Source organism: Microcebus murinus, chromosome 15 (assembly GCF_040939455.1).
Source record: "Microcebus murinus isolate Inina chromosome 15, M.murinus_Inina_mat1.0, whole genome shotgun sequence".
In the NCBI taxonomy this organism is placed as follows: domain Eukaryota; kingdom Metazoa; phylum Chordata; class Mammalia; order Primates; family Cheirogaleidae; genus Microcebus; species Microcebus murinus.
The window spans coordinates 17,497,764-17,521,671 of record NC_134118.1 but is presented as its reverse complement, the minus strand read 5'-3'; the positions used below and the strand labels follow the sequence as shown (position 1 = coordinate 17,521,671).

At 40.6% G+C, this 23,908-nt stretch overlaps 1 protein-coding gene across 1 annotated transcript; it reads left to right on the top strand.

Annotated features, from left to right (window-relative positions):
- The first annotated feature begins 99 nt into the window (after positions 1 to 99).
- TPMT (thiopurine S-methyltransferase) lies at positions 100 to 18,979 on the top strand. Its single transcript, XM_012753663.3, has 9 exons — positions 100 to 159; positions 4,521 to 4,687; positions 5,230 to 5,322; positions 8,803 to 8,935; positions 12,545 to 12,597; positions 13,258 to 13,332; positions 16,288 to 16,373; positions 17,783 to 17,827; positions 18,273 to 18,979. Exons 2-9 carry the CDS (start codon positions 4,548 to 4,550, stop codon positions 18,383 to 18,385), a joined length of 738 nt encoding a protein of 245 aa, XP_012609117.2. The 5' UTR covers positions 100 to 159; positions 4,521 to 4,547; the 3' UTR covers positions 18,386 to 18,979.
- The last annotated feature ends 4,929 nt before the right edge of the window (positions 18,980 to 23,908 follow it).

Here is a 23,908-nt window from a genome sequence, read left to right as displayed (position 1 = left end):
CGCTTTAGCCGCGGCGCTCGCCCCGCCCTGCCCATTTCCGCCGCTGCGCGCACACCGGGCGCAGGGGAGGGGGCGGGGTCTGCGTGCGGGGGCGGGGCTGAGGGGCGGGGCTGGGGCTCCCGCGCTGGAGGCAGTGGTCGGCGGCCGGCGGTGAGCCAGGTAGGCTCCCCGGGGCGCACGGAGGGTGCGGGGGAGCAGTGGGACGGCTTGCTGGGAGTCTGTGGGCTTGGGATAGGATTCCTGGGATCCGGGGTCCTATAACAAGCGTGGACAGCCCCGCGATGCGCGCTCTGAAATGGGATTCAGCGAGCAGAAGCGGTCACAGGGAATCACGAGGTCGAGCAGTAAATGACCTCTCTGAGCCCGTGAGCATTGCTGTGTATTCGCGATTTTTAGGAAAAGAGAAGCACGGCCAAATAGCGATGCTCTGGGAATGTGGGCACCTGAAATGCTGTAAATATTCTGTCTTGCTCTGTGGTGGTTACACAGATGTGTGCATACGTAAAAAATTCACTGAGCCATCCTCTTTTTATATTTGTGCACCTTACGGAAGTTACTCTTCAATTTAACGAAATTTAAAAATAAAACTAAAGCAGAATTTTTTTTAAAGGTGGATAGGGAGACCAGAACAACCTGAGAACTTAGGAGACCACAGGAGCTTATTAGCAATTTTAATTAGGCATTATTGTGAAATTTATCTTCCCTGATTCTTGTGATGTGCACTTTAATTGTATCACAGAAACTTTTTGTGTCTCCAGAAATGACTGCTAGAACAGCTAAGAAGTGATTAAGTTTATATTAATGATATTATACAGTTATTTCAAGTTTGTATGAAAGGTTTAGAGGTGTGCAATTCCAGGTTGTGGTGGCTTTATGATAAAAGATTATGCATCCCTTTATTTTATGTAGAGAACTGCTCTATGAAGCCCCTAGTTTAGGTTCCAGAATTTCTGGCTGAAAATTAGGATGGGCAAACTACAACTCTCTTTTGCTCTTCTTTTCCCAGTATATTATACAGATATTCTCACTGACCTCTCAAAAAACTGATAGTCACCTCCTGACATCATTAGGGTCTTAGCAAAAGCCATTTGCTAACAAAGGTTTGCTGAGAAGTGAATGCATGTTCCCAGTAATGAAAGAAATACTTTCTCCCTAAATCCTAAGCATACAAAGGCCAAATTTCATGACAAAAGGAGAACTTTTCCTGAAATACCTGCTTCTATGTAATGTTTGCTGATTCATGGGTTAATCATTACATTAGATGTGTCAATAATAGCATACTAGTATAATCCAAACTAAATTAGTGTTTCTTTCTTTCTCAAAGAGAGATCTAGTTTCACTGATTTAAAGGGAATGTTAGAATTATGGTGTTATATAGTCTTTAATATTGCAAAGTTCACATTGAAAGGACAGGCATTTTCCTCATACATTCAGATAGATCTGCAGTTATATTTACATATCTTTTTCTTATGCAAAAAAGCTATAAAAATTTGTTTGAAAATACAAATTTGTGGAGTAGAGATAGGACATTGAACCTATGCATCTACTTTTGCTCCCTCCTGATAACAATAACAGGATTTTTTTAAGGCATAAACCACTAGGATAGAGAAGACAGGAGAGGAGATAAAACCAATAACATTTTGGAATCTAGAAGGCAGATGGACAAGTGAGAAAGAATTTTACAAATTCAAGAAAGCTGAATTCTAAACCAGCAATGAGGAAAGTCAATCAGCAACCCATTGTGTTTTGCAAAATCCCTAAATGCTCAAGATTAGCAGCAACAGGTACTGCCATGAAATGAAAAGGTGTGGTTGACACAAGAAGGATTGCTTGAAATTCTGGTTAAGAAAAGCTAAATCCCCAGATTCCTTTCTCAACTTCTTGCAATCATGTATCTATCCCTCACCACACTGGCAGGATTTTATTCTCTCTAGAGGGTAAAACAAAGAGTCTCTGGACAGAGAAGACATACACAGTTGAGGATGGGAATACTATACTGAAAATAGAAGAATTAACTGAACATAGGCAGACTGAATGCTGAGACCCTCCCTCACTTCTATCCTCCTTTTCTCATGAGAGTATGAAACAGTGGCCCCAGGAATTGGGAGATCAATCTATGAAAAGTCTGACCAGCCCAAAGAAAATGAAGACAATGACATCTAGGTTTCCAAATGAAATCCACTCACGTCATCCTACAATAAAGCTTACAGTCAATAAACCCCATTCACATTCTTAGCCTTCCACTCAGCATTTTGGTACCTGCTCTTAAATATGAACAGATAATGAGAATTGCGAGGCATTTGAGGAAATTCTATAATCTGAAAGATATAGGCCAAAAGAAACCAACAGAAAAAGTGACATGTCAGTAAATAAGAGAAAATATTATAGATAGATAAATAAGAGAAAATATTATATCCATGAAATAAGAACAGAATAATATAAAAAGAGAAAATCAGAGAACAAAAAGGAGCTCCTGAAAATTAAAGACTTGATTAGCAGAAAGGAAAAAACAGAAAGGTAGATAGATAAGAATTTAGATAATCTCTCAGAAAATAGGGCAAAAAGATGAAGAGATGGAAAACAGATACAATGAGAAATTTGTAATACCAAGTCAGGAAGTTATACAGACAAATCATAGGGGTCCTAGAAAGAGAAAGAGAAAAAAAAACAGTGGGACATAAATCATCATCTGAATTATTCAAGATTTTTTTCCAGAATTAAAGGATATGCACTTCTAAATTTAAAGAACTTGGCCAAATAGATGTAAATAAACCTAAAATAAGGCATAGAATTATGAAATTATAAAAACTAGGGGCAAAGAAAACCTTTGAGAGAGAAAGTAATTGCCATGTGGAAAATATCAGGGTCAGAATGTCTTTGAACTTAAGCAATAACTCTGGAAGGTAGAAGACATTCTAGTAATTCCTTCAAATTTGGGAGAGAAAATGGCTTTTCACCAAGAATTCTATACCCAGCAGAACTATACATCAAAGATGGTTAGTAAAGACATTTTATACATGCAAAGTCACAGAAAATTTCTCCCTTGCACTCTTTCTCAGGAAGCTGCTGGAGGTTGTGTTTTACCAATATAAGGGTGGTGGCAAAAAAAAAAAAAAAAAAAGAAAATATGGGATAAAGGAAACTGGAGATCAGGCAAAAAGGAAATTTCCAGGATGATGATCATCAAAGACATCTCAGAATGCTAGGTGTCTACCAGAAGTCAGGAGTTTCCTCTAAGAAGATAATATTGATTAAATATCTGATGACTAAAGAGATTGAGAGTACATTGATAGGAGGTTGACACAATTGACAGAGTTTAAAGTTGAGTTAGTAACAAGTACATAGAAATTTTATAAATGAGAAAGCAAGACAGTTATTAACTACAACATTAAAAAGTATGGAAAAGGCAAAGTCATCATAGAATACTACATGGCTTAGCTGTAAATAGCATTTACCTACTCATAATAATGTGCACCCCAAATATTTAATCAGAACATGCTATGACTACATTGGAAGGAAAGATAGAAAGGTGGTATATGTGTATGTGTCAGGAAGTTGAAAGAGTGCTAGGTGCTACCTAGAAGTGAAAAATCAAGAATATACAAAATGAGCATGCTAATTTGAGATATAGAGGCAGTTAGATTTCAAGATTCACCTACAAGAGTTAAAGATGGTTTCTTCTCTCTTTGGGAATGGAGACCACTAATTTCAAAACAAATCTGTTGAACTCTTTTTTTGTTTGTTTGTTTTTGTTTTTTGATACAGAGTCTCACTTTGTTGCCCTGGCTAGAGTGCCATGGTGTCAGCCTAGCTCACAGCAACCTCAAACTCCTGGGCTCAAGCGATCCTCCTGCCTCAGCCTCCCGAGTAGTTGGGATTACAGGCATGTGCCACCATGCCCGACTAATTTATATATATATATATTTTAGTTGTCCAGCTAATTTATTTCTATTTTTTTTTTTTTTTTTTTTAGTAGAGACAATATCTCGCTCTTGCTCAGGCTGGTCTTGAACTTCTGAGCTCAAGTGATCTGCCCGCCTCGGCCTCACAGAGTGTTAGGATTACAGGCGTGAGCCACCACGCCTGGCCAAAATGCGACCTGTTGAATTCTTTACATTGTATGTATTATAACGTAGATAAAAGTAAGAAGTAAATATTAAATTCAAAAATTAAGGAGGAAGTAAGATACTAGAAAACATCCTAAGCTTATGAAAATTATAAACTGTGAAATGCCTGTTTATTTTTTGTCCCTTCCCCTGCTTTTTTCACTTAAGTCAAGCCCTTTTATTCTAACATTAAGAATATAATTGATTTAAAGATCTTTCCTAATGTGTACTAAGAGGTATGTTTTACCACTATCCTCAGTGAAAAGTAATTTTTTGTATGTCTTTTCATTGGATGCTGAAATGTCTTTAAAAGCCATACTGCTAAGGATAATAAGGGTAATAGATGTTTAATTAATTCATCAATAGAATTGTGATGCCCTTGAAATGTTAACATTGCAAATGTTTTCCATTTAGACCTTGGAGAAAGATATCTATGAAACTATGGATAATACAAAAACTTTGCTTGATATTAAAGAGTACCCTGATACTGAGGTACAGAAAAACCAAGGACTAACTCTGGAAGAATGGCAAGACAAGTGGGTGAACCGCAATATTGCATTTCATCAAGAACAAGGACATCAGTAAGAAGTTTTGGTGCATATTAATAACAGAGAAGTGCTCTATAAGAAACTGACTTTGAGATAGAAATAATATAGATCTACATTATTTGACTGTTCTTAAGGTGCACATTTTAATTTTTCACATTTTAGTGCCACAGCACATCTGTGGCATGTAACAGTTTAATTGACAGTGTCTTTTCTTCCCACAGTGTATAAATAATGGTGTAACTTAAAATTGATGGCATCTTAGATTTATGAAATATGTAATTTTTTAACATCCCCTGCAGCATCTATGTACTGATCATGCGTGTTTATACATATATCAGATGTTCAAGCAAAGTTTATGCCTCCAATTCTTTATGTTGAAAAGGAATAGTGTTTTTCCTATTTCCTCATATATAAACTAGAGATTATAATAAATAATATATTTGTTAAGGTTGTTGGGAATTTTAAGTGAGACAGGGCATGAAAAGAGCTTAGTATCATGCAACTGTTCTTTCCTCTGTGCGTTAGGCTGACTGAACCCCCCCCAAAAAAAAACAACTGATTTTTTTCCTTTCCAGGCTATTAAAGAAGTACTTGGATACTTTTCTTAAAGGCGAGAGTGGACTGAGGGTATTTTTTCCTCTTTGCGGAAAAGCAGTTGAGATGAAATGGTATGAGCAGATAATAATTAATAATAATAATTATTAATAATTAATTATTAAAATAATATTTCTTGTCGCAATGATGAATTCTTCAGGTGAATGTTTGACAGGATGTGGGTTAAAAAGTCTGTTCTCAGTGAAATGCACAGGGATTCCTTATTTTTAGTAGACTATTCATGATGGGCACACAATGGGAGGTAATATTCTCAACAGTAAGAAATGGAGCAGAAACAGGTATGACCTAGTCTTTCTGTATTGAGTTTTAAAGAAAAAGAATTAGTTTGGAACCATGGGGGAGAAAATCCCACCTTCCCTCTTACATTTCCTGGATTTTTGTGTGCGGTTCAGTTTTTGTAGGTAGTTTAGGAATTTAGCAAAGTTAATTTTAGATATTTGAAATGGCGGCAGACAGAAATATTCAAAATGAATTACAACTTTTTGGCAGGACAGTGTTTATAGTTCAACTCTCCCCTCCCCCTTGGAGCACAAAACCAGTGATGAAGAAAGTATTTCCTTGTGAGTAAATCTCTACAAAGAGAATTCATGTTAAATAACAAGCCACTATTACTATGGGTTAACCTAAAGTCACAAACCTCAAAATCATTCTCTAAGCATAACTCTGTTGTTGTGATAATCTGCAGACACAGTCATACCTGCCAAGATATGTATTCATTTATAAGCTTGAATGTTGAGAACTTTGAACACTAAGCAGGAAAGAAAAAAGGATGTATGGAAAAGGTTAGTAAATGCAAAGTATAGTAACATAAAAAGATTCCATTCCCTATATAACGGTGACTGACTCACAGAGCATGCATGCATTTGGAGTTGATTTTTCGAGTAGAGATGGTGGAATTTTTGTAGCCAGCTCACATTCCCTCAACTTGTAGCTGAGAGTACTTGTTCAATAGCTCTTTTGGCTTAAGATTCAAGTGTAGCCCAGAAATTGAGAACATTTACACTGTATTATTAGACCTATATCTTAACCACAGAATCAGAAGAGAAAGTTACTTTGGAAACCACCTACAAGAAAAATACTAACTCTGTTAAACAGATTGTCTTACAGTGCTGTCATAAATGGTAATAGTGTAGCTCTAGCAGAGGTATTGAGGCGACATAAGGAAAATAATATGATGAAATAGCCAGTTAAATATGATTGTTGAATATTTTTAATCTGAAGCCATCTGTAATAAAAATATCAGAACTGAGCTACTGTAATTGCATGTAAGTTATTGTATTAGAGGGGTTTTTTTATTGATGTAACTAATCTATACATTGAGGTCTATACAAACATCAGATGTGAATAGATAAAGTGACCATGAGCTAATGCAAAAAAGCATTAAAATGAAATGTTTAAGATATTTCAGATTTTATCTTTTGTTTTTTTTTTTATGCCAGGCTATAGTAGGCTATACTTCATTTTTCCATATGTCGGACAGGAAATAAAAATGCATGCAGTCAATTTAAATAGCTTTTTGTTTACCTTTTATAACTTACAAAAAATGTATGAAGAATAAAAATATATTCCCTGTATGTTAGCTTACAAATTTCCTAGGAAATATGACAGGTAAGTTATTAAAATATTTCATTTAGAACAGTTCATGCTCTGCCCACACTGAAAGCTTGTACTCTTAAGGAGATGATAGGTACAATCAGTCCTGCTGTATCTCTTGTTTTGAAACTATGAATTTAATTCTAACTCAATTTGGAACAATTTGAGCATGAAGTGAATTTCACCTTTGTGTGTGATTTCGTCTGCAAAAAGCTGTAGGTAAAAAGCAGAAAACTACACCCAACTGAACTAAGTCATGTGTGAATAGACAAAATGCACACGTGCACATACTTGAAACATCTCCCAGCTACATCAGTTTACCTCAGGTGCTATAAACCGCTCCAATCCACAGCTGATATTATTATACAATTTAACATTTGATTTCCAAAAACCCTCCTTCAGTCACTTCATAATGACTCACAAACTGCAGCCCTTCCAATAGACAGTTCTACAAGTAAACTTTAGATCTTTTTCAAGGTAAAATGCCACATTGTAGTATTTATTTCTTAACCATTTACCATGTGCAAAACTGTTGTTAGATTCCTGTATTTTTTCTTTTTAATGTGGCACTGACTTTTTTAATGTTGTAACCTAACTCTCATTTTCCCCATCAGCCTGGTAATTGTTTTTTTCTTTTTAGAGACCAGGTCTTACTCTGTCAACTAGGCTGCAGTGCAGTGGCACAATCATAGCTTACTATAACCTCGAACTCCTGGCCTTAAGCGATCCTCCTGCCTCAGCTTCCCAAGTAGCTAGGACTACAGGTGTGTGCCCCCACACCCAGCTACTTTTTTTTTTTTTTTTGGATGCTAATGTCCTAGAGCTGTGTGCTCTAATACGGTAGCTACTAGCCACATGTGGCTATTTAAATTTAAACTAAAAGAAAATTTAAAATTCAATTCTTTAGTCAGATTAGCCATATCTCAAGTACTCAATAGCCAATGTGATTGATTGATGGATGTTGTGTTGGACCGCACAGATGCAGACATTTTCATCATTGCAGAAAATTTTAATGAACAACGTTCATTTAGGGAAATTGAAAGTATTTCTCCTAGTCAAATGCATTTGTATTAGTCAATATTTTAAAATATAATTTTCCGGCCGGGCGCGGTGGCTCACGCCTGTAATCCTAGCTCTCTGGGAGGCCGAGGCGGGCGGATTGCTCGAGGTCAGGAGTTCGAAACCAGCCTGAGCAAGAGCGAGACCCCGTCTCTACTATAAATAGAAAGAAATTAATTGGCCAACTAATATATACAAAAAATTAGCCGGGCATGGTGGCACATGCCTGTAGTCCCAGCTACTTGGGAGGCTGAGGCAGGAGGATCCCTTGAGCCCAGGAGTTTGAGGTTGCTGTGAGCTAGGCTGACGCCACGGCACTCACTCTAGCCTGGGCAACAAAGCGAGACTCTGTCTCAAAAAAAATAAAATAAAATAAAATATAATTTTCCAAATTTTCAATTTTTTGCTCAGGTCATATAAATCAATTTTTCAGAATTCCACATAACATGAGGTTTGAAATATATAGATCCACTTTCCTACATGTTCTATGAAACCCTGCGAGCCTAAATTCATGTAAATCACTTAAAATTAAGGAAAATGTGGCCAGGTGTGGTGGCTCACATCTGTTATCCTAGTGTGTGAGGCCAAGAGTTTGAGGCCAGCTGGGGCAATGTATCAAGACCCTGTCTGTACAAAAGATTTTTTTTTAATTAGCCAGTCTTGGTGATACACACCTGCAATCCCAGCTGTTCAGGAGGACAAAATAGGAGGATCCCATGAGCCCAGAGTTCAAGGCTACACAGAGTGAGACCCTGTCTCTAAAAAAATTCTTTAAATTAAAAAAAAAAGAATTAAGGAAAATGTATGTTTGTGGGGTATACCCCTCTATTTAGTACTGAATTTGAAAAAAAATTGAAGTGTAAATGTATGGTTTTATGCAGGTTTGCAGACCTGGGACACAGTGTAGTTGGTGTGGAAATCAGTGAACTTGGGATACGAGAATTTTTTACAGAGCAGAATCTTTCTTACTCGGAAGAACCTATCACAGAAATTCCTGGAGCCAAAATATTTAAGGTTTGTTTTGGTTTGGGTAACAAATTGTTTCCATGCCCCCACAAAAAAGTTTTTTCTCAGTAAATGAGGGTATTACACACGTGTCAGAGGGCTTCTCTCTATCACATACCTAGACATTATGTTAATATGTATAAAAGCTGAGGTCAAAGTCTCTCTATACTCCTGTTTTTGGGTTTGTTTGGTTTTTCTCAGACGTAGTTTTTGAGAACCTATCATATTCCAGACTCTGATTAAGACACTGAAGAGATAAAGATAACATAGTCCCTAACCTTAAAAGAATCTCGTAGCTTAGGAGAGAAGAGAAACAGGGATGAAGCTCTTTGTAGTACAGGAAGCTAAGTGTAAAGACATGGGGAACAGTGTTACCCAGTGCTGGCTGGGGGTGCTTCCTGCAGCGTGGTGACGGGTGAGACTGGAGACAGGCAGGGCTCATGTCTGTGGTCTCAGATGCCCTGGGAAGCGAGTACTTCATACCGCACAGCGGGGTTTTACATAGGAGCATAACACGGCCAGATTTACTTTTGAGATAAATTCCCTTTATAGGAAGTAATTTGAAGGCAAGTAGCCTCCTGGCAGAGAGACCAGGTAGCAGTCTTTGGGCAGTGGTCCAGAAAGGAGATCACAAAGGCCTGAAGGATGGCGCATATAGAGTGTATAAGATGGATTAAAGCAATGTTTATGATGTCAAACCAACAGAGTTTTGTGGCTAATTGAGTGGGAAACCAAAGGAGTGATGGGTTCATGTTTCCACCTCAGATGACTGGTTGGATGGTAGCGAATCCAGGAGAAGCAAGTTGAAGGGCAGAGAAAATGAGCGTTCTTCTGAAGATGCTGAGTTTAAAGGACCTGTGGCTTGACGAAGGTTTTTCGTCTCTGAAGCACAGGGTGGTGTTTGGGCTGGAAATTATAAGTCTGGGAGTTGTCTTCAACCTATGACCAGAATGATCCAGTGTGACTGCCTCACCACTTTGGGGTGATAACGTGCAAATAAATAGATACCACCCCAATGAGACAAGCAGAGGCTGTGTGTGCAGAGAGAGCCGGCCATTTGTGTTTGGCAGAGACCCACAGGCAGGCAGGGGGGCAGGAAAGCTTTGCAGTGGGCAAAAGCAAAGGTCAGGTGTGTGCTGATAGGAGGCTATTGACATGGGGAAGCTGGAGGTGGGCCACTAGAAACGGGGCATCCTATATGGTTGGTTATGGGGGCATATTTGCCTGTCTCTAGTTGGTCCTGAATTAGAAGTCGGGTGGTGGTAAAAACCAGGGAAGCTGGCAGTCATTTGCCAAGTTGCTGCAGAAGTTGTGATTTGGCTTCCCAGGCCAGTTGCTGCAGAGGTTGTGGGTCAGAGTTCTGTTGCCACCTAGGGTTGCAGTGCCAGCCTGTGGCCTGTTAGGAGCCAGGCCGCACAGCGGGAGGTGAGCATTGGGCGAGCACACAAAGCTTCATCTGTATCTACAGCCGCTCCCCAGCCCTGGTATCACTGCATAAGCTCCACCTCCCGTCAGATCAGCAGCGGCATTAGATTCTCACAGGAGCATGAACCCTACTATAAACTGCGCACGCGAGGGGTCTAGGTTGTGTTCTCCTTATGAGAATCTGGTGCCTGATGATCCGAGGTGGAGCTGAGGCGGTGATGCTAGCGCTGGGGAGCAGCTGCAGATACAGATTATCATTAGCAGGGAGGTTTGACTGCACAGTAAATGTAATGCCCTTGAATCACCCTGAAACCACCCCCGCCTACCCCAGTCTGTGGAAAAATTGTCTTCCACGAAACTTAGGAACCCCAGGGGCTGCACAACAGAAGGTGAGCAGTGGGTGAGCAAGTGAAGCTTCATCTGTATTTACAGCCACTCCCCATCGCTGGCATCACCACCTGAGCTTTGCCTGCCCCCAATACCATCCATGGAAAAACTGTCTTCCACAAAACCGATCCCTGGTGCCAAAAAGGTTGGGCACCCCCAATCTAGGGTCTGGCCATCGTCCATTTGTATATTCAGTCTCACAGAGTACTCTTTTTTAGATAATGAAATTAATTGCTCAGATCAGTAGGAAGCTTGATAGTACCTTATTTTATAGCTTCCTCCCACCCCGTTCCTAAATCATTTTTAAAAATCCAAGGAGTTTATTCAGTCCAAAGAGGCTAGTCCTACTTCCAGACTTGTCTTGGAACAGCAGTTCCCACCCATGGCTGCACATTTTAAATCATCTGTGGATCTTATGAAAAACTTCCAAAGCAAAGGTCTCACCTCAGCCCAATTCAATAAGAATCTCCAGGAGTGGGGCCCTGGCCTCAGTATAGTACAAAGCTCCCTAGTGATCCAATCTCAGGCTAAGTTGAAATCTACCAGCTGTTCTCCTGCCTCCAGGCCCACCCCTCTCTGTGCTGACCCACAGTGCCCCCAGGCTGGCATTCAAAGACCTTTCCTCCTCTGCTTTTATTTTATTTTATTTTATTTTTTTTTTTTGAGACAGAGTCTCGCTTTGTTGCCCAGGCAAGAGTGAGTGCTGTGGCATCAGCCTAGCTCACAGCAACCTCAAACTCTTGGGGTCAAGCGATCCTCCTGCCTCAGCCTCCCAAGTAGCAGGGACTTACAGGCATGTGCCACCATGCCCGGCTAATTTTTTCTATATATATTAGTTGGCCAATTAATTTCTTTCTATTTTATGGTAGAGATGGGGTCTCACTCTTGCTCAGGCTGGTTTTTAACTCCTGACCTCGAACAATCCGCCCGCTTCGGCCTCCCAGAGTGCCAGGATTACAGGCGTGAGCCTCCACGCCCGGCCCCTCCTCTGCTTTTAAACCTGTGTGGGCGCCTTATTTCAGAATAAAATCCAGCGGTCTGATGTCCTGATGCACCTTTCCTACCCTGCCATTCATGCCCGCTCCCAGACTGCTCAAGTCTGTGTCATGTTGCTTCACTTCCTGGATGCATCAGCAGATGCACCAGTACACCCTTTTAAAAGCCAACTATGGTTCGGCCTTCCCCGCTGCTTGCAGGCAGGCCTCTGCCGTGTCTTCTGGGTTCACATGGTTCTCGGGTACACAACCATAACAGTGCAGGCCATTTTATATCCCGGTGTTTCTCTGTGCCCACACCTCTCTGCTCCAGGCTGTCCTCCCTGCAGTCAGAGACTGTGTTGAGTTCACATCCACCATCTAGAACCCAGGATAGGTGTCCTGTCTACTAGATGCTCAGGAAATACATGCTCATTAGCTAAAGTGCGTGTTTCATGAATAACTTAACATATCTGGCCTATCTGTATCAGCCTTCCTGGTGATTGCTTGATCTGCAGATTTAACTTTAGCAGAGTCAAAATATTAGGATCTGCTCAAGGAGATATTGCTAAAATTTCACAGCAAGCTCTGAAACCAATAATAGCTAACTCATCTTCAGGGTTACCCTGTCTAAGATCTTCCTCTGTGAGTTGACCCAAAAGAATCCCACATGGGTTTTGAAAGAAAAAAGTAAGTAAAATTATTCACTTTAATTATGTTCAATAAACATTCTCTCCCGAACACCTTGGCTTTGCTTGGGCCCTTGAATGGGCACCTTGACCATTCAAGTATCTCCTAAGTAGAAAACATTGTTTTCATTGTTTCATTACAGAGTTCTTCAGGGAACATTTCATTGTACTGTTGCAGCATTTTTGATCTTCCCAGGTAGGACGAAACACTACAGCTGTACTTCTAAAAATTCAAGTGCTTGCTAGGCGGTGTGGGCGTGAGGGTGGAGGTCTTTTCGTCACTCCCATCCCTTTGTGTAACATCCACAAATCATTGATTTGAGTCTCTGTTCTGCAGTTGTTTTTATTATAGCCTAGCTGTCTGCACACTTAGTACTTTGTCCTTAGATAGCTCCCAAGCGATGGGAAACATTATTGTGTCCCAAGGCAGGTAGAGAAAAAGGAAGAGAGAGTAAGACAATGTCTTCTACCTTGCACTGGGGCCTGCAACAGAAATGAATTTTGAGATACAGAGGGAGGCGAGATCTCCTGCAAGTCTCTGATACCAGAGCCAGGGGGGCTAGGAGGAGCAGAGTTGTCACACATTGTGCTTTGTTCCTCATCCATGCTCCCAAGTCATTATCAGAGTGGGGAGGCTGCTGCCTCAGGCTCCTACAACCATGAGAAGGTAGACACTCCTCACACCCAGGTCAAGACATCCTTATGGACGTGATGAACAAAAGCAGATATGCGATCTTAATTTCTTGAAAGTTGGTGGAGTACCAGCATGCACCACGGGGGGAGCATGGTTCATTCTGTTGAAGATTAGATTTTTTTTGCATAAAATGTTGCATTTTTTCCTCTTCCTTTCTGGCAGAACGAATATTGGCAAATTTGACAGGATTTGGGATAGAGGAGCATTAGTTGCCATTAATCCTGGTGATCGTGAATGGTAAGTAATTTGGTTTCTTTAATTATGCTGGTTTTTCTTTTTCTTCCCCCCCCCTTCTTAATTTAGTATGCTGTACTTCTTCTGAGTTGCAGAAAATTAGCTGGACTTTTAGTAGTTTGAAATAGTTTATTGTATTTGGAATTAGAAGACCTCAATCTAATACCAGCTTTATCTAAAAAGCACAGGATTTGGCGTGAGCCACTGTACCTGCCCCTTAATAAATCTTTTTTTATAAATGTATGGAAGAAGCAAGGTGCAGTGGCTGACACCTATAATCCTAGCACTCTGGGAGGCCGAGGCAGGAGGATTGCTTGAGGTCAGGAGTTCGAGGCCAGCCTGAAAAAGAGTGACACCCTGTCTCTGCTAAAAATGGAAAGAAAAAAAAATTACCTGGGCAACTAAAAGTTAGCTGGGCATGGTGGTGCATGCCTGTAGTCCCAGCTACTCAGGAGGCTGAGGCAGGAGGATCACCTGAGCCCAGGAGTTTGAGGTTGCTACGAGCTAGGCTGACGCCACCACACGCTAACCCAGGCAACAGAGCGAGACTCCGTATATGAATGAATGAATGAATGAATGAATGGAAGAAAACTGGACTTAGTGCAAGGGAAATAGACTGTTTCCTGCTGACCATCACCATGTCATTTGTTCTTAGATATAAAGGCCATCTGAGTAGACTCTGAACTGTTTATTAATAATGAATGAGGAATAGTGAGGACCCTTCTGGAACTCTGATTTAGGGAATCCCATTCTAGCCTGGCCATAGACTCTGTGTGCTCCCTAGTTCTCCCACTCTAACTCCTCCCTCTCCTCCCAGCAGAGAGAGAGAGGGAGAAAGAGTGTGTGTGTGTGTTTGTGTGATCACCGGCCCAAAGCACACCAGAGAACATATTGGCCTTTATTTCCAAAATAACTACTTACTTTGAACTAATAGAAAGATAAACTACTTTATATGCTGATACTTAATATCTTGGTACTTAGTATGTTAGTACTTTAACTCAGTACTATTGTTAGTACTGAGTGTCTTCTGCACATTGTCATGTACTTATGTATTTTCTGCTGTAACTCTTGAGCTATTGCCTAACATAAATCAGTGGGGCATACCTCTCTCCTTTTTCTGAACTTTTTGAGACTAGTTGAGAGAGAGTCCACATTTCAAAAAAAATGAAGTCTGTCCATCCTAGGAAACCCTGCCAAACCAGTCTGACTGATCACCTTCATGGTGACAGCAAGTTTCCTCCTCTTACTTCTTCTTAAGAACAAGAATTAGAAAGTTAAGAAGTCAGGGTTTCTGCTCAAAAGTTTGCTTTACTCTGGTTCTTTCACCTGCGAAGAAGAGTGAAAATCCACCCTTGAATTAGCACAGCAACTTGTGAGGTGGTTACTAGTCTTATTCCCATTTTACAGGTGAGTAAACTGAGGCACGGAGAGGTTAAGAATTTGTCGAGCTTACATAACCAGCGAGTGGAGGAGCTGGGTTTTGAGCTCAGGCATCTCACAGCGTCCACACTCCTAATCTCACACAGCTCTGGGCAGGATCACAGTATAGGCAGGGGTGTCTGTCTGTCCCTGTGGGCCTGGCTCTCACGGCATCCCCAACTCCCTGCATGAGTCACCTCTGTCCTCCTGTCCTTACCCCTCTGCTTACTCCATTTCTGTCCCCACATAGCTGACTTGCTGACAACCCTCCGCCTCCTTGCTCCAAGCTCCACACAGCAGAAAAGCTCTAACTTTCAGCACAAGGACCACAGCGTACTAGCAATTCCTCTTTGGTCTCTTAATGTCCAAGGGCGTCATTTGATTGGTCCAACTCATCATTCTGTATCTGGTCCTGGTCAGTCTACTGATGGGTCCCTTTAGAGTCAGGCCCCCCCACTGTGAACCAATCAGACCTGTCTGGGAAGTGGTGTCACCTGCTCCCTCAGGCACTGGAAAAGATATTTCCAGCAGCATTTGTGGTTTATGCCACACTTGTAGAACTTTAATTTAATGCTGCCTTTTTTCACCTACCTGTTAGTCTTGTCTCTCTCCAGCTAAATAGAGGAAAGGGATTGTGGTTTTTTTTTTTTTGAGACAGAGTCTCGCTTTGTTGCCTAGGCTAGAGTGAATGCCGTGGCGTCAGCCTAGCTCATAGCAACCTCAAACTCCTAGGCTCAAGCAATCCTTCTGCCTCAGCCTCCCCAGTAGCTGGGACTACAGGCATGCGCCACCATGCCTGGCTGATTTTTTTTTCTATATACATTAGTTGGCCAATTAATTTCTTTCTATTTACAGTAGAGACGGGGTCTCGCTCTTGCTCAGGCTGGTTTCGAACTCCTGACCTCGAGCAATCTGCCCATCTCGGCCTCCCAGAGAGCTAGGATTACAGGCGTGAGCCACCGTGCCCGGCCTAGGGATTGTGTTTTGTCCCTCTTACATATGCCTCTGGGGAGGTCCCAGTCACCTGGGATATGTGCTAAATTGCAACATCCCGGACCCCACAGCAGACCCACTGTCAGTCAGCGGGGATGGAAAAGACACTCAAGTGTCTTTTCTTTCAACGAGCGTCCTGGAGATGTTGACATTCGGCCTGGCGTAGGAACCACCCCGCCCTCCAGGACACAGAAGCACGAGGTCCTTCAGGCATACGTCCAAGGTCAGCAGGCCCCGAGTACTGCACCACGCTGGAAGGAGCCCTGCTCCTGCTGGTGTGAGGTCTTCTGGTCCAACCACACTGGATGCAGGCCTCAGTTTGCCTCCCATCTTGACCGTTTCCCAGCTCGGGCAGGGGACATCATTTGCTGAGCCCATTTCTCGCTTTTAAAATGAGAATTGACCTCATGTGATGGTCAGGAGAATTAAGCTCAGTAATGTCGCTGAAAGCAAATGCCAGCTTCCTTCCCTGCCTCTTGGCCCCTGCCCCAGCGGCCTTTGCCTGTGCAGAGAAATGTAACAAATTCCTTCTTGTGTTCTTTTTAGCTACGCAGATATAATGTCGTCCCTCCTGAGAAAAGGGTTTCGGTACCTCCTGGCTGTTATGTCTTATGATCCGACTAAACATCCAGGTAAAGTGTTTTTTTCCCTCTTTTTATAGTTGCCTAATTTCCTGATGTAATTCTATGACATGGATAAGAATTATTTTCTCTTAATTTATCTCATAGGAAGCATACCGCTTCTATACATGAAGATAATTCCATTTTTGGCTAATGTGAACTATAAACATTTTTTTCTCTTTCCAAAGTGTGCATGTTTTTCTTACATTCCTCTCCCATTTTGCCCACCATTCATAGCTCAAACTATAGGAAAGGGGGGAAATGGATTATCCTAATATAAAAATCTCACAAGCCCTGGATTAGGAAGGAGAAATTTGGTTGCCCTGCTATGGATATTGCATATCCCTGCCATCCGTAGTGGTTATGATGTGTTGTTCTGTTGTCTGCACGCACAAATGTACCCTCACAGGAGAATGGGGTAAGATGTGGATTGGGGAGGGAGGAGTTGTGCAGGAAAATCTCTAAATTGTTGCTGTTTTTTTTTTAACTTGTGAAATTTTATAATTTATCTATTGCATTCTTTTGTAACTCTTTGTTTCAAATCTGTAAAATGTATGTTTTCTTCTGGACTCGTTTTGATGCATTTGAACATTGAAACTGAACCTTTGTCATGACTGGACTTTTATATTCAGGAAGAAGTGAAAACAAAATATGTAGACTTTTAATTTGTAAAAAATCCCCTTTTTGATTTTTAACTGAGTTGGTGCCTTGTTTTATAAATATTTACATATGTTAGTATTGTTTTTTTCTGTTTGAGTAAATCAGGTCTTAAAAACTCATTAAAAGATGAGACCTAATATCCTTAATTAAGTCTGAGACCATCAGATGAAAATAGAAATTAATGGAGACAGCAGTTAGCTCTGCTAATCTGATTTAAATTCTGTTCATGAACAGGAGGCCTAAGGAAGGGCCTGTGGGAAAAAAACACAGCAGGCTCTGTCTGGAGGTGGGGACTGCAAATACTGCTCTGGAAAGGGGCAGAACTAATAAGGTTCCTTATAAAATCCACATTCCGCAGCAGAGTGGGAGGGGTGTATAGAATGTGGGTGAGTGTAGGAGTTGGTAGAAAATCAATACCCCGGAATATGAAGGAAACCCCAAAGGAATTTGCTGATGAATTCCACTCTGATTTCAATGTTCCTAAGACACTTGGCTGGCATGGCTATCTCATCTGGGCTGGCAATGAGTAGTACATAACATTGCCATCCCCTCAATAAGCCAGTCTACTTTGGTATGAGATCTGCAAAAGAAGAATTAGAACATGCCACATAGTCACCTATTTGGATAATTAAGTTGAATATAAAATAAATACACGTAGGTTATTGGAAATAAGCTGAGAAGGTGGGTCCTGAGAATTTATTTTTCTTTAGAATTAGAAGATTTGTAGAAATTAATCTTCACTGCATTTCTCTTTTACTTAGGCCCACCGTTTTATGTTCCAGATGCTGAAATTAAAAGGTTGTTTGGTAAGTTATGCTATAACTTTTGCTATAACTTACCTATAACTTTTTTAATACAGTCAATGATTAACTGTTTTGAGCTGTTAGTGAACTATTAGTATCTAAACTATGTATATAAAATTTAAAAATTAGAGACAATTTTATTGAAGATTCTTTTTATTCCAGAAAAGAAACCAGTCTCTGTAAGGTGTCTTTTTAGCTATATGCTTTATGTTGAAGACATTTGAACTTTTCTAGAGAGATGGCATATTTATTTTTGCTCTTGGGAGCTATAAGTGATAACAACTCAGAGTTCAGAAAATCTGCCCTTAGCATTTCCCCATTTTTATTAAAAAGAAGAGAAAAGGTTCCAGTACATAGTATTTTTAAAATCATTTGAAGTATTTTTAGAAGAACCTCTGATGTCATTCTCCATAATGTTTTAACTTGTTACTCTTTCTCCTTCTTTCAGGTACAATATGCAATATTCATTGTCTGGAGAAGGTTGACGTTTTTGAAGAACGACATACAAGTTGGGGAATTGACTATATTTTTGAAGAGTTATATCTACTTACAGAAAAATAAATGAGATATAAATAAAATCAAGTAGCATTAACATGTTTTTAAGCAATTGAAAATTATGCTAAGGCCTGAAAATCTAATGGATGAAATTTTTTTTTAATTGTTCATAAATCATATCATAGACCTGTGCTCAAAAAGGCATATAACTTTTTAGCAGAAAATAATACTAAAATGTTAAAGTGGCTCCTTTGGAGAGGAGAGTATAATGAGGGTGAAAGATTATACCTGTGTGTCTTATAGTATATATTACTTACATATTTAAAAATAAAAGAAAATGCATATAACTTGAATATGATAAACATAGAAAAATTACATTCTTTATGAAATTTAGAATGATTAAAGAAATATACTTTAGTAGGGTTCAAGGTAGTCCCAAAAATTATGTAAAAGAAGGGGTTAGTTCTTACTAGGGATTAGTTTTTACTATAAAACTTCATCTTATACTCAAATCCTAACATCCCTTTTCACATGTTTTTTCCATGTGTAATTTTCTATGTAACAGAATCAAAAAACAAGAAATTTTAATTAAACAAACTAACCTATGTGGAACAAAGTATTTTTCCCAACTGTAAGAATAAATTGAGAATTAAAAAGTTTTACCTGAGTTATTGTTTCCTTTAATCTGTTTAAATGATCAAGCCTAATGAAGTACAGTATGCTTAGGGCCAGGTTTAAAATCATGGTTTAAAATCAAAATTTCTCAATTCTTTATTAACAAACTCATTTTGTTAAATCAGACATTCCTCTCTAACCCTGCAGTACCTAATAGCTGAATTGAGATTGGTTGAGATTGTGTAGTTCATGTTAATAGGATAGTGTGTATTATAAAAAATGAGTTTCAACAAAAAGAAAAAAAATGAGTTTCCTAATTGTGTGTGTGTGAGAGAGAGAGAGAAAGAGAGAGAGAGAGAGAGTGTGTGTGTGTATGTGTGCTATGAAATTACAGGTTGTTAATACAGAGGTTTTTGGACCCCTTTAATATTGATGCAAGCTATGGTTACTCTCCCCAGAGATATGTCTTATTGACCTCTCTGTTCCCTTGGCCCACATTTAGGAACTGCTGCTCTCGAAGCTGTCTGCCATTGATCTATTCTGTTATACTTATCAGGCTATCAATTTGGAGTGTCTCCCTTGCTCACAGTGAGTCCTGCTTCTCTGAGACCTGCCCCTCATCCACAGGGTGGACTTCCAGGAGCCATGACTACCCAACTCCACTTGTGTCGCCAGCTGAATGCACCAAGAATGGACAGTTAGCCTGAGCTGGACCAGTCTGATTCTCTTCAAAGACTTTTGGACTTGGGACTGGAAAGGCAGGTTAGCTGCTTGGGGGGGTGGGGGGGATAAAACTGTAACATGTAAGCCCAAGAAATGTAGGGCAGCCATGTTCTGCCACATAGATCTGAGAAAGAATACTGACCTGCAGAAAGGGAAGCGGAGATGAAAACCAGAGGCAGCGTTGTACAGTTCATCCGCGTAACAAAAAACACTTGTACCCCTTAAATCTATTGGGAAAAAAACACAAAAAGCCACCAGTGTTTTGGTCTGTTTTCATCCTTGCAGAACCCAACTGCCCAGGGTAGCGAAAGAAACTCTCCATGTTTCTGTGTCTCTTCTCTTGCTTTAGCTAGAGTTGGTTTCTATAACTTGCACCCAAAGAATCTCCAATAATACAAATGAGATATCTTCTTTATGTAGTTGGTCTCTTATGTGATATGTGTCCGCATTGGGAGAATACTGAATTTTTTAACAGTCTCGAGAGGGAAGATATACTACATATAGATTATTTTAGAGCAATTGAATTATTTTCAGGATTTTCCACAAATACCTTTTATTTAATTGTGTCATTTAAATTACCTAAGCCTCTGTGTCCTATATACAGTGATTTATTAAATACCTTGCCTGGCCTGTACAGCAGGCATGAATGTACTAGCAGAGACACTCTTAACGTTATCAGTAACAGGATGAAACGAGAAAACTATATAATAATACATCTATTTGGGTGAATGTGGAAAGAAAGCTACAAAGGAATATAATCAAAGCTGTAACACCTCCCTCTGGCAAGGCTAAGATTGGTTTCCTAAGTGTTACTAGGAGGAGGACTCCAGAGGGTGGCCTGAAGGATGGATCTGGGTGACAGCTCGCACATGAAAGGGGACTCCAGGGCAGCATGAAGTGACAAACAGAAGTCTGACCCACAGAGATACTAGTCCAAGCATTTGCCCATTCAGAACCATAGTGCTCACCTGAAGTTGTTTTATTTTATTAAAAGGGGACGATTTAGATGTGTATTTCTGCATACATGTATATATGATATGGCACATACTCTTTAAAGAGCTTTCAAAGCAAGATTTCTACTGAACGCTTCTTAAAAATCAAAACTATCTTTTTTTCTTTTTTTCGAGACAGAGTTTCGCTTTGTCATCCCAGGTAGAGTGCAGTGGCATCATTGTAACTCACAGCAACCTTAAACTCCTGGGCTCAAGCCATCCTCCTGCCTCAGCCTCCTCAGTAGCTGGGACTACAGGCACACACCACGATGCCCAGCTAATTTTTCTGTTTTTAGTAGAGACAGGGTCTCACTCTTGCTCATGCTGGTCTCAAACTCATGAGCTCAAGAAATGCCCCTGCCTCGGCCTCCCAGCTAGGATTACAGGCGTGAGCCACCACACCCAGCCCCAAATTATCTTTAATCCTTACAACTCTGACTTTCCATCACTTCTTATCTAATGTACTTTTTGCCTTCTAAAAATTTATATTACAATCACAAGAGTGGCTGAGTTAATAGAAATAGGATAAAATTCCATATATGTACCTTAAGCATAGCCACTCTGCTGGTTTATAGCAAATAGTCAAGTCCCAGATTCATTAATTCAGTATAGCTTTAAAATGGGAACTGAAAATACATGTGTGAAAATCTGTGATCCCTAACCAGTGGGTATTAATAGAAAGTTGTTTCACTATTGGTGTTAACTCCCAATAGCAAATAGAAGGAGGATAATCAAGGCAAGTAGTTAGAAATAAAATACACCATAAAGTATTAACATTCAGTTATGTTTAAATAATAAGAAAAATGATGCTTTCTCATTGGCAATTTGGGAACTATATGAAAGTCAGAAAAACAAAAGCAACCAAATCCTATCACTGGAGATAATTACCACTAAGATGGTGATATGTTTTCTTATCTTTTTTGTCTGCTTATACATGTGTTTGTTTTTATAAAGTTGCAATCCTATTAAGATGCAGTATTGTAGCTCTGCTATCTCACCCTCTAGTTTATTAGCCCTTTCCCGTGTCACTAAATATTTTTCAAAAACAAGATTTTGCAATAGCTGTTTGATGTTCTGCCATATGGAACTATCATGATTATTAATCTTCCTCCTGCTATCAGAGTCAGCATTCATTCAACAAATGTAAGTACTCTTGGGTGTGCGAGGAAATGAGGTTTAATGATAATTGAAGACAGTCCTGTTCTCAGGAGTCACAAGTTATAGAGAAAGTAACTGAACATTGCACATTATGATTGAGCACAGTAAGGCTGTTTTAGAGGACAAGCAGGGAGCCGTCCACTTGTCAGTGGCCATGTGAACCATGAGGAAGTGAAGGTGACATTGCTCAGGGAGAGAAGTGAAAAAGACCAAAGCTGGTGCCCTGAGGAATGCTCTCAATTGTATCAAATTTGAGAAACACTCAGATCTCTAGATTCCCATTTCCAACCACATATCTCCAGCTCATTTTTCTGTAGGCACTCAAAAACTTCAATACCGAACCACTGTTCCTCTTTCTGCCAAATCCCTCACCTCAGAGAAACCAAGGCTGTAGGCCATGAGTTTAAAAATTAGGGCCAGGTGCGGTGGCTCACACCTGTAATCCTAGCACTCTGGGAGGCTGAGGCAGGCGGATTGTTTGAGTTCAGGAGTTCAAGACCAGCCTGAGCAAGCGTGAGACCCCCGTCTCTACTAAAAAAAAATTGAAAGAAATTAGCTGGACAACTAAAAATATATATAGAAAAAATTAGCCAGGCATAGTGGCGCATGCCTGTAGTCCCAGCTACTCGGGAGGCTAAGGCAGAAGGATCGCTTGAGCCCAGGAGTTTGAGGTTGCTGTGAGCCAGGCTGACAACACGGCATTCACTCTAGCCTGGGCAACAGAGTGAGACTCTGTCTCAAAAAAAAAAAAAAAAATTGGAGTGGTGGTCAGAGTGGGCAATGAGAAGAAGGGATGTCCCTGTGTCCCTGGAGGGAGGGCAAAGCTGGAAACAGTAACAAAGCCCAGGCCAGAGTCCAAGGAACCTCACAGGATTCACGTGGGAAGAAGATACCCTGAGGTTGGCCTGAAACACAAAACTGACCAACCCAGGAAGGATCCAGGTTGGCAAAGGTAACAAGTTTTAGCTTCTTACTTATAAGCTCACAAGCCCATGCTAAAGTGCCTACTGTTTCTGTTCCTTGCCCTTTCTTTTTCTGTCTTTTTTTCTCTTTCTTTCTTTTCCTTCCTTTCTTTCTTTCTCCCTCCTTTCCTTTGTTCCTTCCTTCCTCTTTCTTTCTTTCTTTTCTTTCCTTCCTTCCTTTTTTTCTTTCTTTTTTGTCTTTTTCTTTTGAGACAGGGTCTTGCTCTGTCGCCTGGGCTAGAGTGCAGTGCCATCATCATAGCTCACTGCAACCTCAAATTCCTGGACTTGAGTGATCCACCTGTCTCAGCCTCCCAAGTGGCTGGTAATACAGGTATGCATCACCAAAATTTTGTTTATTGTTTCTAGAGACAAGGTCTCGCTCTTCCTCAGGCTGGTCTTGAACTCCTGAGCTCAAGCAATCCTCCTATGGCAGCCTCCCAGAGTACTAGGATTATAGGTGTGAGCCACCACACTCAGCCTCCTTGTCTTTTATTTTATTTATTTATTTATTTTTTTGAGACAGATTCTCACTCTGTTGCCCAGGCTAGAGTGCCATGGCATCAGCCTAGCTCACAGCAACCTCAAACTCCTGGATTCAAGCGATCCTCCTGCCTCAGCCTCCTGAGTAGTTAGGACTACAGGCACGTGCCACCATGCCCAGCTAATTTTTTTATATATGTTTTTAGTTGGCCAATTAATTTCTTTCTATTTATAGTAGAGACAGGGTCTCGCTCTTGCTTAGGCCGGTCTCGAACTCCTGACCTTGAGCAATCCTCCTGCCTCGGCCTGCCAGAGTGCTAGGATTACAGGCATGAGCCACCACACCCAGCCTCCTTGTCTTTTAAAAGGTTGCATGTCTCCTCCCTGATTGAGACAATTCTGTTCTCTATGGCTTGCTCCTCTTCCTTTCTCTTACATCACTGTCAGGCTGTCTGTGATGTCATTGGGTCATTGGACTTATTTTGGGATTCTTTCTAAACTGGGTGTGTCTGGCACATCTTGCCACACTTGTACAACCAGGAGCCCACCTGCCTAAGCACTGACTCCCCTGCCCACCCCATGTTCCCCCTGCACTCTCTTCTCTGCTGCCACCACCCTGAGCTGGGTGTCTATTCTCTTTCCATGGCTGTGTGGTG